The sequence below is a fragment of the Amblyraja radiata genome, chromosome 5, assembly GCF_010909765.2.
Source record: "Amblyraja radiata isolate CabotCenter1 chromosome 5, sAmbRad1.1.pri, whole genome shotgun sequence".
NCBI lineage: Eukaryota > Metazoa > Chordata > Chondrichthyes > Rajiformes > Rajidae > Amblyraja > Amblyraja radiata.
In genome coordinates, this window is record NC_045960.1 from 101,790,970 (window position 1) to 101,814,258 (window position 23,289).

General features: G+C 41.6%; 1 protein-coding gene across 1 annotated transcript in view; it reads left to right on the top strand.

Moving 5' to 3' along the window:
- col19a1 (collagen type XIX alpha 1 chain) overlaps positions 1-23,289 on the top strand; it is a 344,957-nt gene that overhangs the window by 71,319 nt on the left and 250,349 nt on the right. Inside the window, exons 5-8 of the mRNA XM_033021894.1 lie at positions 8,829-8,952; positions 11,149-11,424; positions 12,779-12,859; positions 15,255-15,353. Coding sequence (XP_032877785.1) covers positions 8,829-8,952; positions 11,149-11,424; positions 12,779-12,859; positions 15,255-15,353 — 580 coding nt within the window. The remainder of the gene's footprint in view (positions 1-8,828; positions 8,953-11,148; positions 11,425-12,778; positions 12,860-15,254; positions 15,354-23,289) is intronic.

A 23,289-nucleotide genomic window follows, 5' to 3' on the forward strand; every position in this document is an offset into this window, starting at 1 on the left:
ACAAAATGGAATTTTTCCGAATTTTAAAAAGCCGAAACACACTCTCAGATGAATTTATTCAAAATGGTAGATATGAGATCAAATGAAATAAATTGCAAAGAAATTTTGTTGAAATCTCAGTTGTCAAAGAAAACAGATCAATTTTTTGAAAATTGTTCCTTTCCTCTAGAATGAAATCAATCACAATGAAACCTGTTGCCAATTACAATGAAATGTCTTTTTAAATATGTTATCAATTTAAACGTCAAATAAAAACCAATAAAATGTTTTCAATGAAAGACAATCGTTAATCTCAAAATTGTAAAGATGTAACAAATGGGGTAATTTTAATGTTAGAAAACAGTCTTTATGAATTAAAGACAATAGTCAAGAAGTCTGTATTCTCAAAATGATAAAGATTTTTCAAATTGGGTAAATTTAACGTATAAAAAGTTTATGTCAAAATATTTTGTGTAAAAAATTTAAAAAATAGTCAACGATGACAGTGAAAAAACAATGAATTTGAATCTAAGTTGTCAATGAAAAGTCAGCAATTATTTTTTTGTTAAACAGTTTTTGAAATTAAAAGTATGTGTTAAAATGCAGTAATATTAAGTGAGAAGTAAATCAATTCAATGAAAAACAAACAATGAATTTTACAATGAAATGCAATCAAATGGTACAAATAAATTCAATCCAATAAAAATAAAGCTGATTTTTATCGTCAGACAAATGCAATCCACGACTCCTGTCTTCACAAGCAAAGTAAGAATGACGGTTAGTGAAGAATTCAAACAATCGCTGAGCGTTCAAGATGATGTGTGAGCGCCTCCTGCACCAAAGGGGGGGGGGGGGGGGGGGGTGGTGCGTTTGTCGTCACACACAAAGATGAGGAGGGAGAGGGGGAAAAGTGTGGAGGGAGGGGGGGTGTGGGATCGGAGGTGGAGAGGGGTGAGGGGGAGGGAGGGGTGTTGAAATTATTAGTCTTTAAAAGTAATGTTAAGTGAGAAATAAATCAATTCAATGAAATACAAATATTGAATTTAACAATAAAATGTTAATGTTAAAAATGAAATGCACTCCTGAAGATTTATAATGAACAGTTAAATTAGTAAATTCAAATTGATAAAAATAAAGAAAATAACAATGAAATGCAATAAAATCTTTTTTTTTTAAAAATAAGCCTGTAAATTAAATTGACTTTTTAAGATTTATGTAATGATCAGGTTGATGTGAAACAAATAAATTCTATCCAATAAAAATAAAGCTGATTATTATTGTCAGACAAATGCAATCCACGACTCCCGTCTTCACAAGCAAAGTCAGAATGACGGTTAGTGAAGAATTCAAACATTTGCTGAGCGTTCAAGATGCTGTGCGCGCGCCTCCTGCACCAAAGGGGGGGGGGGGGGGGGGGTGGTGCGTTTGTCGTCACACACAAAGATGAGGAGGGAGAGGGGGAGGGGTGGTGCGTTTGTCGTCACACACAAAGATGAGGAGGGAGAGTGGGAAGAGTGTGGAGGGAGGGGGGGTGTTGGATCGGAGGTGGAGAGGGGTGTGGGGGTCTAAGCTATTGCAGTAAAGTAAACAGTGTCACTAATGCCAGCGTGTTGTAGAGTAATTAGTCGTTAAGAAATAAGCTCGGTCCTTCCTGTGAAAACCTACCGGTACTCGCGGTAAAGTGAAGAAGCGGTCTCAATTAATAAGCGGCCGATTGGCGATCGTGGAGGCGAGGATCATATCTGTGGCCGGGCAGGGGGGGGGGGGGGGGGGGGGTGGTGGTCAGTATTTTTAGTTTGCTCGTTTTCGGACCATGATAACGGGAGAAAAAGGGAGTGAAATTGATCGCTATTTGCCGCGAGTTCGTAAGTTACGCGATCGGAGCATTTTGTCCCTGCATGTTTTCGCATGAAGCTCCGAGATTATCTGTTATAGACTAATAACTGTACAACAGGCTGGCATTAGTGACAATGTTCAATTCACCGCGTTATAGTTCAGGCCCTCAATTTCATGAATGAACGTCTGAGTAAGTGAGTGAGTGAGTGAATGAATAAGGAATGAATGAATGAATGAATGAATCTATTAACGTTATAAAGGGTGCAATTAGATTAATTAAAGTCCATACAGTTTGATGTTCATAAATTCCGGCCTTTAGTCTTTCCTTTCAGGTAGGTGATTCATGGGTTCATTTGTGTTCCAGCACATCAGCATGGACCTTGTTCTCTTGCATTTTTATCCACTTCGCAGCACTTTCTTCAGTCTTTTTTAATTTTTTTTTGCACTAAATACAATGAAGCTGCTGCAAGTTTCCATTACATTTATTCCACAGAACAACACATTTGAATCTCCAGTAAAACAGGCATCTGTGAAGCCCTCTCAGCCATTTTGTGTGCTGGCCTGAAACAAAGCGCGTGATTGGCCAACTGGCAGACAACTCAATGTCAAACGTGCATTGATTGGAATATTAAAATCTCGACATATTGTTCGTTCTTCTCTAATTTAATTAAGTTGTGCATGTGTTGTTCATATCGAGTTTAGGGGTTTGAAACACGTTAATATTTTTACACAATATGTGAACATATCATGTTGTTTTGAAAGCTCCTCGGCTCACAGGCTATTCTCTGTACGGTAACTATGGCAACGATGTCTTTGAGCATCGGGGCTTGTGTGGGTGATAAGCCAGTTTAGTTTTGAAGTATTGGGGGGGGGGGGGGGGGGTATGTTATCCATTAAAAACGTGCGCTTAAACACGACGGAATGAAATGAGAAGCGCATACTTAGAAAGAAAAGCGAAATCTCTGACGAAGTGGAAAAGACGTGGGTGGTCCTGCGGCCCCCAATAGCCCCCAATGGGGGGGGGGGGGGGGCCTCACACACACTAACCACCCCCACACACAGAGTTGGAAAAGTGCATAAAGACCGTTCCCTACCTGTAGCCCCCAGGGGAGATTTGGTCGTTGAAGTCTGGTCCCTGCCGTCTTAAAATAGTGTATCTTGAAGTCGTCGAAGTCGGGTCCGTCTCGGCAAGGCGGGGGGGGGGGGGGGGGGGGGTTTGCGGTGCGGCATCACACACACGAAGCTTCGACACACACAGAGCCTTAAAAGTGTAAATGCCCGACATCTTTTCCGTTTTTCTCTAATTTAATTAAGATGTGCAGGTGGTGTTCTTATCGAGGTTCAGGGGTGAAAATATTTTCACACACACAATATGGGAACATCTCATGTTGTTTTGAAGGCTCCTCGGCCCTCATCTGACTCTCTGTACTGTCACTATGGCAACGATGTCTATGAGCACTGGGCATTGTGACATCACACGATGGAACGTTCACCATTGGCTGGGGCTCCTGCATTGGCATATGTAAATGGCTCCATTCCGATTGGGCATCTGTGAGCATTGGGCATTGTGACATCACACGATGGAATGTTCAGCAGGGGCTGGTGCTGGTGAGGCTTGTGTGGGTGAGAAGCCAGTTTAGTTTTGAGATTTTTGGGGGGGGGGGGGGGGGGGTGGGTAAGGTTTTGATTTAAAACGTGCGCTTAAACACGACGGAATGGAATGAGAAGCGCATACTTAGAAAGAAAAGCGAAATCTCTTCCAAAGTCGAAAAGACGCGGGCGGTACTGCGTCCGGTTTCGGAGTTGCGGAGAATCACAGGGAGCGCGCCAGCAAAGGGAGTGGGCCAGGGTGCCGGACGGACGGAGTTCCGTTTTGGAATCTGGGGCGAGAGTTTTATATATTATATGATGATATCACTCCCATCGTAAAGAGTTCCGAGCAAGGTACAATGTTGAACATTTTTTCTGCTGCCTTCATTTCTGTGCCTAAATTTTTAGCCTGGAGTGTTCAGCACATTCCAGATTGTGGACACTTTTTCTCGTCTCTAAAATTCCTAATTCATCGGAACCTTTCTGACTCCTTACCCTCTCTAGATTGTTCCATTCTTAACTGCTAATATATCATTGACAACCTCCATTATTTCCACTGTTCCTACTTGTTTAATTGTCACCCACACACTGAGGACCAACCCTAACATTGTCATCACAACTGCTGATGAGAAAACTCTTATTATTGCTTGCCAAATAAACCCATAGCTTGTAGAGGTTGAAAGTCAGCTTAGTGACATCTATTCATTCTTCCCTCTGGACCACGACCCAAGCAGTGAAGAACAGACCATTGTACCCGGTCATTAGACTCCATTAGATAGCATCCATTTAGATCCTACAGCCTTCTACACCAACCACACACTTCCACCTCCTCTCCAAGATCCACAAGCAGGACAGTCCGAATCGGCACATGATTTCAGGCTGTTTTTACCATGTTGAACTTAGTTTTTCCTGTCTCAACTCTATTCTTTCTCCTCCATCCTTAAAAAATCTAGTCAATTTCTACCCAGCCTGAGAATCATAGAGCCAGACTATTTGACCCACTGAATCTGTACTTACCATCTACCATCCATTCATCCCTAATCCTGTTTTATTCTCACAATCCAATCACCTCTACCTCCAGATTCCACCACTCACATATGTTAGGGACAGTTTGCAGTGCCCAATTAACCAACCACCCTACTCATCTTTTGGATGCAGAAGAAAGCAAGAGCATCTCAAAGAAACAGGATTGGATCCCGTTCACTGGTGCTGTGAAGCAGCAGGTCTATTAGCTGTGCCACTGTGCTACCCTTAACCTTTTGCATGACCTCTTCTTGCATCACCGTTCTATCTTTGCATGGCAAAACTCATTCCCACATTGAACAACTTATTTACCTCCACTCAGATCAAATGCATAGCTATTGAAACTTCCCTGGGTCTTGGTTATGGAGGCACAAGAGATTGTAGATGCCGGTCATGTAGCATCTGTGGAGGGAAATAAAGAGTAGATGTTTTCAGTCAAAAACCCTTCATCGAGACCTATTCAAAATTATGCCATTTTATTTCTGGAATACATGTATCAGTCAGTATTTCAGTTCCACTCAGACCCCGCACTCGCTTCTTTATTCTGTATAATGACCTTGGTATTAGTTCTGCTTTCTTCTTTTGAAAATACCTCAAAAATCTTAACAGTTTTTCTATGAATTCCCTCTTCACTTCTACATGATCCATATCTGATTCTGCCTTTATTTTTCTTGACTTTGCTGCCTCCATCTCAGGAGACAGCTGAGCAACCATCTTCTTTTACAAGCCCACCAATCACTGCTACCTTGACTGCACCTCTTCCCACCTTGCATCCTGAAAAGGTACCATTCAATTTTTAGAGTTTCTTGGCTCCATCGTAACTGTTCTGAGGGAAATACCTTTAAAACTAGTGCCTTCTTCAGAAAAATGCTACTACCTGATACGACTTCCACTGTCCTTAAGTCAACGTTTTCCTCATCAACTCTCTTGTTCTGAAAAAATGAACTTTGCGACGATTAATTATGTTGGTTATTTGGTAAAATTATACATATAATTTGATTTCTGTAATCAATATCAAGGCCAAAAAGCAAACCATAAGATCATGAAAATGAACTTTTTGGTATTAATTTGTGATTTTTGCTGCATCTATAATTGATTTTTTATATTTATATATAGTCGGGCTTGAAAGCAATAAGTTGAGATTATCAACACCTTTGCTAATTTGAATGCTGGAGTATATTGAGAAAATATCAGAAAGATATCTTTTATCTGTTGGTGGAAGAGTAACCTGGTTTCTTCTAACTTGACATTGTCTATTGACCTATATTAGCCAGCATTAGTTTTATGGATGTCCTTTCTCATTAGGTGATGAACTTGTAGAGTGAATAATTTGCCAATATCACTTGCCTTGAGGTATTGCAACTGCCATCATGGCAGAACCATGTTTGATTCATGCTTCAAGTTTTCATGTTTTTAAACTCTAGTTTATGCTCATTTAGTGGGTCAAATATCAGGGAATCATGAAGAATTATATAATTTTTATAAAATATTCTTGAGCATGAGAAGTGTAAAAAGTGTAAGCTTGCCTCGAAAGGTAATGCTGGCTGCCAGATTTCTGTTGTCCAAGGCTAATTTATACTTTAGTCAATTTGTGCAAGTCAACGTGAAGATTTAAAAGCAATTCAAACAATATAGTAGAAGATGATACATTAGCAACTTCTGTGTGGTCTATTTAAAGGATGGTTCTTTAAGAAACAACATGTAATGAACATTTGATTCATGTTCCCACAGCTGCAAAAGGGAACTTGGCCTTACAGGGAGAATGGTGGGAAGAGCAAACAGTTGCCCTAATTCTTGTTCAGAACACAGACCCCTACTGGGACCATATGATTGTAAAATCATCCCATGTAAAAGGAAATTAACAAAAACTGCCAGAGCACAACGCTGCTATCAACGACACTCTTTTTCCTGTATAGGTGTCAACTGCTCTGTGTGAGAATATGATGGCACCTGTCATCTGTAATCAAACAGGCAAAGAAATGAATAGGCCCATAAAATATTTATTCACAACATTTATTATAAAACATTATATCAGAAAGTATTATTCGTTATTTAACTATTCCCTAGAATGGTCACCTATTTGCCCCTGAAATGTTCAGTTTTTCATTCCAATATAATGATTTTATTATTAATACAATTTTATTATTAATAAAATCATTGCAGTGGAATGAAAAACTGAAAATTTCACCATTTTGATTTCACCATGCAGAGCTTACAGCAGTGTTTATACATAGCCTCACATTTCAGGGCACCATAATGTTTGGGACACATGGCTTCACAGTTGCTTGTAATTGCTCAGGGGAGTTTAATTGCTTCCTTAATGCAGGTACAAGAGAGCTCTCAGCACCTAGTCTTTCCTCCAGTCCTTCCATCACCTTTGGAAACTTTTATTACTGTTTATCAACATGAGGACCAAAGATGGCAATGACAGTCAAAGAAGCCATTAGGAGACGGGAAACACGAATAAAACTGTTAGATACATCAGCTAAACCTTAGGCTTACCAAAATCAACTGTTTGGAACATCAACAGCTAGGAAGCGGCCGTCCCAGGTGGCCCAGCCGCTGAGAGGACTCTCCCGACGCCGGGGCAAGATCACCCGGTGAGAACGGCCAGGAACATCGGGCCTCCGTAGAGGCAATTGCGGTGGCCTCAATAGGCCTGACTTTGGGTGAACTTGGGGTTGGGGACTGGACATTGTGCCTTCCCCCACAGTGGTATCCATTGTGGGGGGATGATTTTTTTTGTCTGTAAGTAATCCTGTTAGTCTTTGTCCAAGATGGCTGTCGGAAGGGAGAGTGGACGCTGGCGCGCTTTAGCTGCCGCTGCTCTCTTTTCACATTGTGTTTTTGATTTTTTGTTTTTGGACTGAATTCTGTTTTTAATTTGTGTTTCTGTGATGTCTTTATTATTTATTTTATTCTGATTATATGTTTTTTATTCCTGTTAATCTCTGTAAGGTGTCCTTGAGATTTCTGAAAGGCGCCCAAAATAAAATTTATTATTATTATTATTATCATTAAGAAGAAAGAGAGCACTGGTGAGCTTACTAATCACAAATGGACTGGCAGGCCAAGGAAGACTTCCACAACTGATGATGACAGAAGAATTCTCTCTGTAATTAAAAAAATCCCCAAAAACCTGTTTGACAGATCAGAAACACTCTTCAGGTGTCAGGTGTGGATTTGTCAATGACCACTGTCCACAGAAGACTTTATGAACAGAAATACAGAGGCTACACTGCAAGATGCAAACCACTGGTTAGCCTCAAATAGGATGGCCAGGTTACAGTTTGCCAAGAAGTACTTAAAAGAGCAACCACAGTTCTGGAGAAAGGTCTTGTGGACAGATGAGATGAAGATTAATTTGTATCAGTGATGGAAAGAACAAAGTATGGAGGAGAGAAGGAACTGCTCAAGACCCAAAGCATACCACCTCATCTGTGAAACACGGTGGTGGGGGGGTTATGACCTGGTCATGTATGGCTGCTGAAGTTACTAGCTCACTTATCTTCATTGATGATACAACTGCTGATGGTAGTAGCATAATGAATTCTGAAGTGTATGGACACATCCTATCTGCTCAAGTTCAAACAAATGCCTCAAAACGCATTGGCCGGCGGTTCATTCTACAGGAAAACAATGATCCTAAACATACTGCTAAAGCAACAAAAGAGTTTTTCAAAGAAAAAAAAATGGCGAACTCTTGAATGGCCAAGTCAATCACCCCGCCTGAACCCAATTGAGCATGTCTTTTATATGCTGCAGAGAAAACTGAAGGGGATTAGCACTTAAAACAAGAATAAGCTAAAGATGGCAGCAATACATGCCTGGCAGAGCATCACCAGAGAAGACATTCAGCAACTGGTGATGTCCATGAATCGCAGACTTCAAGCAGTCGTTGCATGCAAAGGATATGCAACAAAATACTAAAAATGACTACTTTCATTTACATGACATTGCTGTGTCCCAAACATTATGGTGCCCTGAAATGGGGGGACTATGTATATAAACACTGCTGTAATTTCTACATGGTGAAACCAAAATGTATAAAAATTGACTTTATTTAAAATTTGACAATGTGCACTTTAACCACATGTTTTTTTTCTATTACAAATCTCAAATTGTGGAGTACAGAGGCAAATAAATAAATGATTGGTCTTTGTCTCAAACGCTATGGAGGGCACTGTAATTAGCACTGTAATTGGCATCATAGGCTCTATTGCCCTTGACCAACAAAAGTCTATCAGTATCCATTTTGTAAATTTCCAGTTGACTTAGACATTACATAATAAACACAGCCAATATACTATGAATTGGGCACCCAATATATGTGTGCAGGAAACACATGTTCATTTGGAATTATCAACTATTGCCAATGGATTTATTGTGATTTGTTCCAGGCAGATCTTTCCAAATGGGTTACCAGAAGACTTTTCATTTATTGCCATGTTCCGCCTGAAGAGAGGCAGCAGAAAGGAGATCTGGCACTTGTTGAAGATTGCTGATCGGTCGGGTGATGTGCAGGTAGGCATAATTCTGTCAAGTTGTCTTAGCAGATTCCAAGATCTTAAATTGTGCCTGAATTTGCTGGAAACGTGCATTTATGGAGACAATTGATGGGTTAAAAAGCCACTTGCTGAACTTTCCTCAGAATTTGTCTGAGTATGAAGTATTGGTAACCAGCTAGAACCGGCAAAAAGGAAGAGTAGAGCGTTCAGATGATGGCAAAAGAATGTGGATGGAGATGGAAATCGTATAGGTAATGCCCTTGATACTTAACCTCATCCCTCTGCAGCCGCTGATGGGAATCAGGGCAGTAGACCAGCTCGAAAAGGTGTCAATTCAAGGATGTGGCTGGAATAATACATAGGACGGAAGAGGAGAATTTATTTTAAGATCAACATTATATGTATAATATTCCCAAAAAGGGAATTTGCTTTGCTGAAGTGCATCAACAATTTACATTGTGAAGCAAATTGATAAGTATTTGGAGGCACCGTACCATTCAGGTAAAGCAGTGGCATTTGAATGGAAGAGTATGTATGCATGTACGCACACTATAATTTATCTTGGTCTTTGTGACTTAGAACAAAAGGTTTAGATCCAAATTTTCCAGGCAAAATTGCTAGTTATTTGAAGCCCAGTGGCCAATTGTGTTTTTTTTTGTACATAGACAGAGAACACTTGTTGCCAGGACTATCAACAGGGAATACCACTAATGCAGTCCTGTCCTTGCCTATTATGCCCAGAATGTGCTAATCATTATGAAACACACCTGGATTTTTCCAATGCCCTACACATCCTCATTCTGTCTCAACACTGTTTACATCACTGTTTGAAGCGCATGCACAGAAATGAATAGGACAGGAGTAGCAGTTTTTGCACAGCAAGTTCTCACCATCAGCAATATGATCGTGATCAAGTGGACATCGGTAAGACAGATTGGGTGATAAGGAGCAAGAGTACTGGCATTTAAAAGAAATGGAGTGAGAAATAAAATGACGAAAGACCAGTTTAACTGAAGTTGGATAATTTAATATTCATTCCAGAAGGTTGAAAAGTACATAGAGAGAAGATAAGATGTTGCTTAGACTTTAGACGTTTTTCTTCTAATTTACGTTGGGCCTCAGAGTAGAAGTGGAGGAGGCCGCAGACAGGTCTGAAAGGGAGCGGGATTGAGAACTAAAGTGGCATGCTGCAGGAAACTCAAGATCACCCCATTAGACTGAGCATAGATGCTCTGTGAAGTGACCACCCAATCTGAGTTTGGTTTCTCCAATGTAGAGTAGCCTATTTTGTGAACTCAGCCTTCCGATGGAGGCACAAGGTAAACTCTTCCACTCTGACACCCACCGCTCATTCAGTTAGGGGTGCTGGCCCAAAACGTTGATTGGTTCATGACCGGCTGAGTTTTTTTCAGCATTTCAGTATTTTGTATCTCTAAAATCATGTTTGACACATCTATTGAAATGTTTGACTATTTTGTAACTAGCTAAGTAGTTTATGGAAAACTCGTTGATCTGCTGCATTTAGACATTTAGAAAGGTGATAACAAACCAAGATTAGAACACAGTGTATTGGAGATAATATACCAGCGTGGACTGACTAACATAAAGAGTCAGTCATTCAGGATTATGGAAAAAATATTTGATTCGGAGGATATGTATCTTTGGAATTCTATAAGCAAGGGAATTGTGAAGGCTTAATCGTTGAAGATATTCAAAGCAGAGATCAATAGATTTTTAGATATTAAGAGATTCAAGTATATTAGGTCACTACAAGAAAGTGCTGAGGATAAAGATGTTAGTGAATGGCAGAGAAGGCATAGTGAGAAAATGGCCCATTCCCTTAATACCTCGCTGAAAGTGTTAGTCTAGGTTTCTGTGCTTGAGCCTCCAAGATTTCAACCTGAAATCTTCTGACTCAGAGGTGCGACTGCTACTGATTGAGTTATGACTGGCAACCTGGTCACTTCTGGGAAGCTGGTATGATTTCTTCCTGCTCTTTGTATTCAATTAGGTGAAGATCTTATGTTTATCTGCAAAATATTGTTTGAATAAACTAAAGGCTACTCACCCTAACATCAAATTCAAATTAGTTTAGGCGAAAATCCCCCTTTCCCAGTTATTGGTGGCCAGTGGATGTAAATATTCACCCTCAGTTAATTTTCCTTGGCATGGCGATTTGTCCTCAGTGTGTCCACTTCTGTTCTTCCTTCAGGTCTCTATCGTTGTTGATGGAAGTCGGAAGGCAGTGGAGTACAGCGCTAAAACCCTCTCTGGAAATGTCATGCACGTCACGTTCAGGAAGCGAGAACTGTTCCCTCTGTTTGATAGGCAGTGGCACAAGCTGGCAATTAACGTGAAATCTGGGTTGGTGTCACTTTACAAGGACTGTGAATTGGTCGACAGCAAACGAAGTGAAGAGCTGGAGAACATTGATGTTCAGGGGAAGACTGCAATTGGTCTGCGTGTCAGTGATGAGATTCCCATTGATGTAAGTAATTGTCAGAGGCCACCAAGAGATGAAGTTACACTATATTCTATACTATATATAATAAGGCTTGAACTTTTTGAGATTTCGTTTTGGGAATGTTTGTTCCATGATTTCACTGTTTGGTGAAAGTCCTAGCACCCATCCAGCCAACTGAGACTAAAGCACACTGGATAGCCACCAAGTGATCACTGGAGTGGAAGGCATCCTCATCTCCATTGCACAGCTACATCTCTTCACCATATAAAAGCTGTCTAGGGTCTGACCTCCCCAGAGGAGCATGGGTAAAGCTCAACAGACTTTGTACTGGAGTTGGGTGTTTCAATGCCAGCATGTGGAGATGGGGGCTCCGCCAGAGCCCAGCCTGTGAATGCGGAGCAGAACAACAGACAGTCAACCATGTCATCTCTGGATGCCCGCTCTACCACCCACCAAATGGAGCTCAGGGCTGGCAGACATTGACGCAGAGACAACAACCTGGCTGCTCAATACCCGGCTTGAGATCTAACTATTCCTTTGGTTTATGTTTTATTCGCAAGAAGAAAACTGTTTGGTAAAATTTAGTTTTTTTCAGTTTTAAACAAATGGAAGGAAAATACACCAACTTTCACTTTCCATAATAAGTTGCAACTAAATCATACCAGAATATTATTCAAAGTCATCCATTACCGTTTTAGAGGTACGGTGTGGAAACAGGGCCTTCGGCCCACCGAGTCCATGCCGGCAAGCGATCCCCGCACATTGACACAAGCCCACACACACTTGGTACAATTTACACTAATACTAAGCCAATTAACCTACAAATCTGTACATCTTTGGAGTGTGGGAGGAAACCGAAGATCTCAGAAGAAACCCACGCAGTCACGGGGAGAATGTACAAACTCCGTACATACAGCACCCCTAGTCAGGATCGAACCCGGGTCTCTGGCGCTGCAAGTGCTATAAGGCAACAACTCTACCGCTGCACCGCCATGTTACTTTGTTACTTATCCAGGTTTTGTACTCCCAAGTTGCCTGGTCATGTCGCTGCATGGTAAATCCCATTGCGTAAACACAAACATTTATCGTCCATGCACAGCACCTGCATTTAAAAGGCATGATTTATATTAATAAATGTATTGCCTGCATAGATATTTTTAGTGGTGCAAGGAATAAAGTGCAGTTTTCGTGCAGGATTCTGGCAATGATTTTTGCTTATTGTTGGTTGAAAACTGAAAGATTCATGGATTATCTGTTAATTATTTGGGGATTAATTGTTGTTATATTGAAGGAGCCATGACGTTAAATTAATTTGGATAGCTGAGGCACAATGTAGAAGATGAAAGTATAATGATCTGTTTCTGGTATCTTTATGTAGTTTGACCTTCAAGGGATAATGATTTACTGCAACCCTCAGTTGGCAGAACTGGAGAACTGCTGTGAAATTCCGGGTGCCCTGGTAAGTAGGCCGTTGTTTTCACCAAGCAAGGGTTATTAAAGTAAAGCTTTCTTCTGAATCATTAGCTATGAGTCCTTTGCTCACCAGAAATGAAAGGGTCTTCCATTTAAGGCAGAAAATAAGTTATTTTTCTCTTAGACCATCGTATGTTTTTGAAATTCTCATCCTCGAAAGATGATGGAATCAGTATCATTGAATATATTTTTTCTGCTACAGTAGATAGATAACTGTTAAGCAAGTGAGTGAAAGATTACCACTGATAGAAAGGAATGTGGAGTTGTGACAACGATAAGATCATTTATGAATGTATTAATTGGCACAAGGAACCACTGTTGCTGTGCTGGATGTATTTGTTTGTAGAGTTAATCAGTGTGGAAACAGGCCCTTCGGACCAACTTCCCCACACCGATCAACATGTCCCATCTACACTAGTTCCACTTGCCTGCGATTGGCCCATATCCCTCTAAATGAGTCCTCTTCATGTATTTGTCTAATTGCTTCTTAAACATTGCGATTGTCCCTGCTCAACTACCTCCTCCTCCGGCACCTTGTTCCATTCACCCACCACCCTTTGTGTGAAAAAATTACCCCTTAGATTCCTGGAAAATCTTTCCCCCTTCACCTTAAACATATACCCTCTGGTTTTCGATTCCCCTACTCTGTACTCGTTAGACTCAGCGTCTACTCTGTAAACTCTGTACGTCTACCCGATCTATTCCATATGGAATAGAAATGGTAGAGTGCGTCTACCTGATCTGTTTACATGGCATATATTTATCATTGTAACCAATCTGTCAGGTTATCATTATACCATATGGTAGATTTAGACAAGCACAAGATGCACAAAATCAGCAGAAGCAGAATGGTGTGTTTTTGGTGAAATTTAAAGAAATGAGAGGGGTTAAATAAAAAGGGAAATAATGAGAGTACAATTCCTTTTGATCAATAAAAGCTCAAAATGTGTTTCAAGTGAAATGTCAATTGTGTAAAGGGGAGGACAAAGGAAATTTGAGAAAAATCACTTTTGTAATATTGTTTTGTGAAAGCAATCAAAGTGCCCCAAACTTCATATCTTCACAATATCCAATACTTCCTCAATGACCTTTTTGGCTCTTAGCATTCTCTATAGCTGCAGAGGCCCAAATGCAAACTGGAAAAACAAAATCTCATATTCTGCATGGATAGCTTGCATCCCAGTGGTATGAATATTGATTGTTTTCAATTTCTGATACCCCCAGTACTCTTCTCCCACATACACATGCCTGGCCACCTAGTTTTTTTTTCTCCTTTTATTCATCCCTCTCATCCCCTCCCCCACCATCTAATTCTATCTTTCCATCATCCCCTCCCCATCTGGTTCCAGCTATCACCTATCTGCCTCTGTACTACCCTCCCTCCCTTGACGTACTGGCAATCTTGAGAAAAATCACTTAATGTTCTCCAGGGATGCTACTTGACCCGCTCAGTTTCGCCAACTTTTTGTGTCTTTCCACTATAGTTATAATGTTCTGTGTTAGGACAATATATTATTTGGCTCCCAAGGAGGATGTCACTGTAATGACTGGATGTAACTGATAGATAATGAAAGTGCAGAAGACTTTTAGGTCTCTGTCAAGATATGGTTTATTTCCATGAGCTACTTGCCTCTAAGTGCCCATCATACAACTATTATATGATAATAATAGTGATCCCATGAATCCATCATGAGGCCAGGCATGCAGGGAATGTAGGCCAGTTAAAGGCCATCAGGACTGCAACCCAGATGAGCTGACAGAGAAAGTGGTTCAAACAAGTACAATCACAACATTTAAAAGGCATTTGGACAAAAGCATGCATAGGAAAGGTTTGGAGGAATATGCACCAAGCAGAGACAAATGGGATGAGCTTAGATGGGCATTTTAGTGTGCATGGCTGAGTTGGGTCTGTTTCCTTGGTGTTTTACACTATATGACGTTTGACACATCTCCCGATCCTCTGTCTTCCATGGGAATACGTGGGCTATACCTCTGGTGTTGTGCATTTATAATGGAACCCACTGTAACTTTGAATAGATATATTCATCGGTCTTCTGATACCTTAGTGTGGTGTGAAGAGCTCTGTGGGTGACCTCGGCCAATATATTCAATTTTTAAAATAACATTAAAACACAACCAAAATTGTTGGATGAGCACATTTTACCTGACTGGTGACTATCTTTCAAGGCTGAAAGTTGTGGTATCTTGTGAGTGATTTAATGAGAAGTGTCTCATGGGGAAGAGTAATGTCAGCATGGTCTTAAACCAGGAAGATTATGGCTCTGATGGCAAAGCCAAATGATTAATCTGAATTAGGCCATTTTATTATTATGTCCATTCCCTTGATCTGTGGTAAAACTGTATAATCTTGATGTCCCCAGTGCTCAGCGGAGGCTGGTTTCTATACAGCCAGACTGGCATCAGAGAACTTCATGAGGCAGAAATCCATTCAATCAAGCCCAAGAAGTGAGAGTCCGAAGGTGAGGCTACTACAGTATAGTCATTGACTGCATCTTGCAAGCTGTTTAGCACGGATCCATAACTCAAGTTAAATTCCTTTCAGATATCACCAGAGCTTTAAAGGAAATTACAAAGTACTGTTTCCTCCTCAAAGTGTCTTTTTTTGTGAATCAGTATATGCGGTCCATTATGTCTTCAAAGGAAGGCTGTCTAAATTACATCAGCAAACTGCTGGATATAATAATATCTATGATGTATTAAGTTTAACACAACTGTGAAACAATAGGGGAAGCGTATACATGCATGCCAATGCTCAGCATTGCTGAGTTTTGTCAGAAGGCCAGGCTATGTATGTTATTTTCTCCTTAGCCTGGCTCAGGCTTAGTTGCAGTTTCCTGCTGCAAAAGAATGGAGTTGCTTCAATTTGTTCCTGCATGTGTAGATTTTGTAACTCAAATCTGAAACATATATTGCACCTTGAGCACTTTGTACCTTCATTCTCTTTAGGAAAGATATGCTGGAAGAACAAAGCAATGTTATAATATTTGACAAGCAAATAATTCAAAATTGTTATATTAATCCTTGTCATTCCAAGCAAGATGAGATTTATAGATCAGACCCCATATAGTTTCTGGACCAGTTAAGAGGACAATTAATAGCCAAGAATAATGATGTGATCGGAGTCACCCAAAAGACCACCCAACATTTTTTTCCCCCCTCTCGGGTACTAGTGAATTAGTTGTAATTTTATGCCAAACTGATTTTTACTGATATATTAATTTGTACCAAACATGGTTCAATAGTGCTTTATTGTCATATGTGCAAACGCACAGTGAGATTCTTTCCTTGCATACAATTCAGTAAACTATTTCCATACCTAAGCACAATCCCTGGAAGTGTACAGAAATAGGCTAATGAGCCCACATACAAGAGGCGCCAGTTTTGGTGCCATTTTCAAAATCTAGTCTGCGCTGATCTAATGACCGCTGCCCGATCCAGGCAAGCAATAGGCTGTAACAGAGCCTCCAGCCAACGTGTCCATTGGACATGTGGATCAACCATCGAACTGACATCCGTCTCCTCACCCGTCCACCTTTGTGCCCTGGGGATGCCACCCGCAGCCGACCTTGAGGAATTAAAGGATTATTAAGATAATGCCTCTTTAATCAATGGTGATGATATTGAACCAGATAACACTATGAGTGGTTCAGGTGAACTGGGCAAGCACATGCAGGAAAATGGAATAAAAAGTAAGACGAAAGACGATAAGAAAATTCCACAAAATGTGGAGCATGAACAATGGCAAATAATTCTTGAGCCAAATGGCCTCTTCCTATGAGTTCTTTGAGATTCCATGGGGTTTTATATATTTGACCTTGATCCACTCGAATGGGGAAAGAGGGCTTTTGGTGGTCTGGCCTCCTCCCATCCTGTATTAATAATAATAATAATAATACATTTTATTCATAGGGTGCCTTTCAGGACTCTCAAGGACACCTTACAATTAAAACAAGCATGACACCATAAAATTAAAACAAGCATGAAACAAAAACAATATAAACAGCAGCAAAACACAATTCGGAGAGTATTCTCACTATCGTCACTTTTTGACTGCTGCATTTTCTTTGAAACTTCCAAAGTTTGCATGATTTGTATTCTCTGCACACTGTATTTATCTATCTATATATATATATATATATATATATAATATGGCAGTTCAAAGAGAAATGTTGTGATTTTTTTATCAGCAAGAAATATTACACAAGAAATAGAAACTATTAAAACTAAAGATATTTGAGGAATTTGGCCAGATTGTGCAATGCATCACTTACCACAAACATCAGTGAGAGTTGGGTTAAACTGTGGTCATGATTTTTTCTGAAAAATGTTCTAAACAGAAGAAAATTATGATCATGACAAATCAAGTGCATGTCTTCCACAAGCTATTATATGTACTGCATTCCTCACTGTAGATACTGTTCGCATGGGAGAAGCTTACGTGCAGGGATCAGAGCCTCATAAAACGTATCCCTTTATCTTTTAAATAGAGGCACACACAAGTGCGTCAGTGTTTTAACTACTGCCCCATTGCAATCTTTGAAGCAGCAGTGGAGATCTTTTAGATCACTAGGAACATTGATTGTAAGTTAACATTAATGCACAGGGCACATTCTTATAATTTTGAGTTTTAAAAGGAGACCAGTTGTAAAATGAGGCAGACGCATTCAGACGAATAGTTGAATTGTAAGACATCTCTTGACAGTTCTTTCGATAAAACAAAAGGGAACAAATGCTTCAAATCCCTTGGCAATGACCGGTGTAGCTCTACACATGACAATACCAATAAAGCCATATGTTCTTGCAAGTCACAAGTCAAGTGGGCTGTTATTGATGTTTAGCCCCCAGGGTAGGATGTGGGAAACAGTTAATGACATACTTATCATTGAGCGGATAGTTGAGAGTCTGCAGGAGGTACTATATGTGGGGAATAAAGTCTGAGGAGCAGTCCAATAATTCCAATTAAGTTGTTTTATGTTTAGCTGACAGTTATTTTAAAAGTTAATTAAAATGAGTTTTTTATGCTTTTAATAATATGTTCTAAATATATCACTTTGGCAATTATTTGGCAATGTTTCATTTACTTCGAGGCATTTTGCTCAGTTTTTGGAATCTTTCTGTGACTTTTATAATTTGCAATATATTATATATTTTTAACTGGAAGCAATGTGCCCTAAAAGTATCAAGAGAAAATGTTGATGGTGAAACTTAGAAATAATCATGAACCATGAATGATGGAGGCACTCCAGCATAAAATGTAATCATGTATTGCATATCATTTTATGTGCTCTGCAACTGATTTGAAGGACAATGGGGCAATTTGAAGGATCGAACGACAAAAAACACATCCATGAATATGAAGTTCAATGGCTGGCTTGCTATATGCAAGATGTGCTTAAAAGGGAAAATCACAGCGTGCATAGCAATGTTATCAATTGGTGCACAAAGCATGTTTCGTGTCATTGATGCAGCAATGGAGCAAAGCATTCACTAAAGGAACAGTATCAGGCTCAACCATAAAGCAGCCTTTTATAGGAAGATGCCAATGTCCAATCATCCATCATAGAAACTGTTTCCACACAAAACCACATTTTTCTATTTCATGCTCACTCTATCAAGCTTAGTTTCCAATGAGAGCCTCCTGCATATCAGGAGATAGCGCAGATCTATTGGCACTTGGCCTGCATTTCCTGACTTTATGTTGATTACCATGGCTGACCTCAAAGAAAGATAAGAATTTGCAGCCGTTAAGTCAACATCCCCTTTCACATTATGTAGGAAGGAAGTGCAGATGTTGGTTTAACCAAAAATAGACACAAAATGCTGGAGTAACTCAGTGGGCCAGGCAGCATCTCTGGAGAGAAGGAATGGGTAATGTTTCGGGTCGAGTCTATGTTGCATAGGAAAATAACTTCCTTGTAGCTCTATAATCAATTAGTGCAGGCCTGCTATACTCATCCATTTTATTGGTTTAAAAATTCTAGCTCTGGGACTCCCATCAACCTCAGTACCATACAACATTTAATAATTACCCTATATGTTTAAAATAGCCTAACTTTTCTCAAATCCAAATACATAGCAATGCATCAAACTGAAGGGTGTTTGCTATTCGAGCCAAGGTTCCTGAATTGGAATTTGAAATATCCAGTTGGTAATTGGAGATTAGTGGGCAGAATTAGAGCACATGGTATTGGGAGTAGGGTATTGACATGGATAGAGAATTGGTTGGCAGACAGGAAAAAGAGTAGGAATAAACATTTCCCTGTCAGAATGGCAGGCAGTGGTGAGTGGAGTGTCTCAAGGTTCGGTGCTGGGGCCGCAACTATTTACAATATATATTAATGATTTAGATGATGGAATTAAAAGTAACACTAGCAAATTTGCAGATGACACAAAGCTGGGTGGCAGTGTGAACTGCGAAGAGGATGCTAGGAGGTTACAGGAAGTGGGCAGATGCATGGCAGATGCAGTATAATGGACAGTAGATAAAAGTGAGGTTAACCATTGTAGCGGCAAGAACAAGGAGGCGGATTATTATCTCAATGGTGTCAGATTAGGAAAAAGGGAAGTGCAACAAGACCAGGGTGTTTTTGTACACCAGTCACTGAAAGTAAACATGCAGGTACAGCAGGCAGTGAAGAAAGCTAATGGTATGTTGGCCTTCATAACGAGAGATTTGAGTATAGGTCCTTCTGCAGTTGTACAGGGCCTTGGTGAGACCACATCTGTAGTATTGTGTGCAGTTTTGGTCTCCTAATTTGAGGAAGGACATCCTTGCTATTGAGGGAGTGCAGCGTAGGTTCACGAGGTTAATCCCCTGGATGGAAAGATTTCCCTTATGAGGAAAGATCGGAAAGACCGGGCTTGTATTCACTGGAATTTAGGATGAGAGGGGATCTTATAGAAACATATACAATTACTAAACTAAGTGGGACCCGTTGGGTCCCAGCATCACACGGGAGGGCTGGTCACCAACGCAATATTCCACGTCTCCAACAATTCCAACATTGCTCGCCAGTAGGGGGGGCTTTCTGTTGCGCTAGTATGGGTGTTGCGGGCCGATGGTACTAGTTTCCAGAGGGCTATTATAGACATTGTGGGCCGAATGGATTCTTGGGCTGGCGGCCAACTGTTGCAACAATTTTAAAAGCCAGGCAAACAATTTGGCTGCAGCCACCCAACAACCAAAATTCATTTTGTGAACACAAACTTGTTAAAAAGGCAAGGCAAACAATTGTGCAGCAGCCACCTTACAGCCGTGGAGTTGATGTGCGTTCAGTGTTATTCGCAGCTCAGAGAGCGGTGACCCTCTCGCTTCCTGCGTTGGGCAGAGACTGAGTGAGGGACTACACTTCCGGGTTTTATAATCCCGCCCCCCTGCCGTCAGCGGGGGCAGCAGAGAGAATGGGGATTTAAAAAAAAACATTAATATCTCTCTGATTTTGCATCGCTGGAAAAAATTCTCTGGTCCCGGAAAGCGGAGGGGGGGCTCTGAGCGAGGTGGCCAAAAGTGACGGCCGTAGATGGCGGCGTTCTCTCGGAAATCACACCACAGCGAGCCAAAAGCGGTCAAGATCAGACTTTTAGTAATATACTAGACCAAGTGCAGACCCGTTGGGTCTGTTCCCCCAACGTGCGGTTGTGGGGGGGGATGCGGCATGCAGCGTCACACACACTAACTATCCCTCCCCGCCCCCGCACTCACGCTAATTACTGCCCTTGATTTTATATTAATATTATTAATTTGCTCCTTTTACCCCATAACCACCCGATCTACTGACGCATAGCCCCCAACTTGCAGTCACATCTAGAGAGAGGGGGGGGGGGTAGAGAGTTAGAGCAGAGAGAGAAGGGGCAGAGCAGAGACACAGAGAGAGAGGATGGAGGAGAGAAGGGAGAGGGGGGAGGAGAGAAGGAGAAGAGGGAGGGAGGGTGGGTGAGGGGGGAAAGGTGGGGGTGGAGGGGAGGAGAGAGAGAGGATGAGAGAAGGGGAGAGGGGGGGAGAGGTGAGGGGAGGGGGAGAGGTAAGGAGGATGGAGGGAAGGGGGTAGGGGTGTGTGGAGGGGAGGGGGGTTTAGGGGAGGGATGGTGGGGGAGGGGGAGGAGGGGGAGAAAAAGAGGGGAGAAAGAGAGAGAGGGGGGAGGGGAGGAGATGGGGAGAGGGGAGAGGGGTGTGTGGAGGGGAGGGGGGTTTAGGGGAGGGATGGTGGGGGAGGGGATGGAGGGGAGGAGGGGGAGAAAAGGGGGAGAAAGAGAGGGAGGGGGGGAGGAGGGGGAGAGGAGAGGGAGGGAGAGGAGAGGGGAGGGGGGTAGAGGGGAGAGGGGGGAGTGAGGGGGTGTGCTGAGAGGGGGTGAGGTGAGGGGAGGGGGAGAGGTGAGGAGCAGGGAGGGGGATGGGAGGTGGAGGGAAGGGGGTAGGGGTGTGTGGAGGGGTGGGGGGTTTAGGGGAGGGACGGTGGGGGAGGGGGTGGAGGGTAGGAGGGGGAGAAAAAGAGGGGAGAGAGAGGGGGGAGTGGAGAGGAGAGGATAGGGGGGGAGAGGAGAGGATAGGGGGGAGAGAGGAAAGGGGGGGAGGAGAGGGGGGGAGGAGAGAGGAGAGGGGGGGAGGAGAGAAGAGAGGGGGGAGAGGAGGGGGGGGAGGAGAGGAGTGGAGGGGAGAGAGAGAGAGAGAGAGAGTGCCTTTTTATTTCAACCCAAACCCCCCAAACAGCCATTTGCAGGCAGTGCTTTTTTTAACTTTAACCATATTTTCATTTTCAAACCACATTAAGAGTACTTACTCAGTTGTGTGGACATGTGTTCAGTGTTATTCACAGCTCAGAGAAACGTGACCCTCTGCCTTCCTCCATCTTGAAGAGACTGAATGAGGCACACCACTTCCTGGTTTTATAGTCCCTCCCCCCTGCCGCCAGTGGGGGCAGCAGAGAGAATGGGGAACTTTGTAAAATCATTAATATCTCTTTCATTTTTCATCGACTGGAAAAATCCTCGGAACACATGCGGCGGAGGGGGGCTCTGAGCGTGGTGGCCAAAAATGACGGCCGTAGGTGGTGGAGTTCTCTCGGAAATCGCAGCACAGATCGCCAAAACCGGTCAAGAACAGACTTTTAGTAATATAGAAGATAGATATAGATAAAAGGACTGGACAGGCTAGATGCAGGAAAAATGTTCCCAATGTCGGGGGAGTCCAGAACCAGATGCCACAGTCTAAGAATGAAGGGAAGGCCATTTAAAACTGAGACGAGAAAAAACTTTTTCACCCAGAGAGTTGTGAATTTGTGGAATTCTCTGCCAGATGCAGTGGAGGCCATTTCACTGGATGAATTTAAAAGAGAGTTACAGTAGATAGAGGTCTTGGGTCTAATGGAATCAAGGGGTATGTGGAGAACCAGGCATGGGTTACTGATTGTGAACGATCAGCTATGATCACAATGAATGGCCTCCTCCTGCACCTATTTTCTATGTTTCTATAAGTTCCCAATCCCATGAGCAAATGTTTCTATCATCTACACGTTGGTAAGTAGTTCCAATAATTCCTTCACTGAAGATGATGAACTATAATGAACTGGTTTTCAAGGGAAATTGGACATCTTGTTCGGAAAAAGAGGGAGATCTACAATAATTATAGGCAGCATGAAGTAAATGAGGTGCTTGAGGAGTATAAGGAATGTAAAAAGAATCTTAAGAAAGAAATTAGAAAAGCTTAAAGAAGATATGAGGTTGCTTTGGCAAGTAAGGTGAAAGTAAATCCAAAGGGTTTCTACAGCTATATTAATAGCAAAAGGATAACGAGGGATAAAATTGGTCCATTGGAGAGACAGAGTGGACAGCTATCTGCAGAGCCAAAAGAGATGGGGGGAGATATTGAACAATTTCTTTTCTTCGGTATTCACCAAGGAGAAGGATATTGAATTATGTGAGGTAAGGGAAACTAGTAGAGTAGCTATGGATACTATGAGTTTCAAAGTAAAAGAAGTACTGACACTTTTGAAAAATATAAAAGTGGATATGTCTCCAGGTCCTGACAGGATATTCCCTAGGACATTGAGGGAAGTTAGTGTAGAAATAGCCGGGGCTATGACAGAAATATTTCAAATGTCATTAGAAACGGGAATAGTACCCGAGGATTGGCGTACTGCGCATGTTGTTCCATTGTTTAAAAAGGGTTCTAAGAGTAAACCTAGCAATTATAGACCTGTTAGTTTGACTTCAGTGGTGGGCAAATTAATGGAAAAGATACTTAGAGATAATATATATAAGCATCTGGATAAACAGGGTCTGATTAGGAACAGTCAACATGGATTTGTGCCTGGAAGGTCATGTTTGACTAATCTTCTTGAATTTTTTGAAGAGGTTACTAGGGAAATTGATGAGGGTAAAGCAGTGGATGTTGTCTAT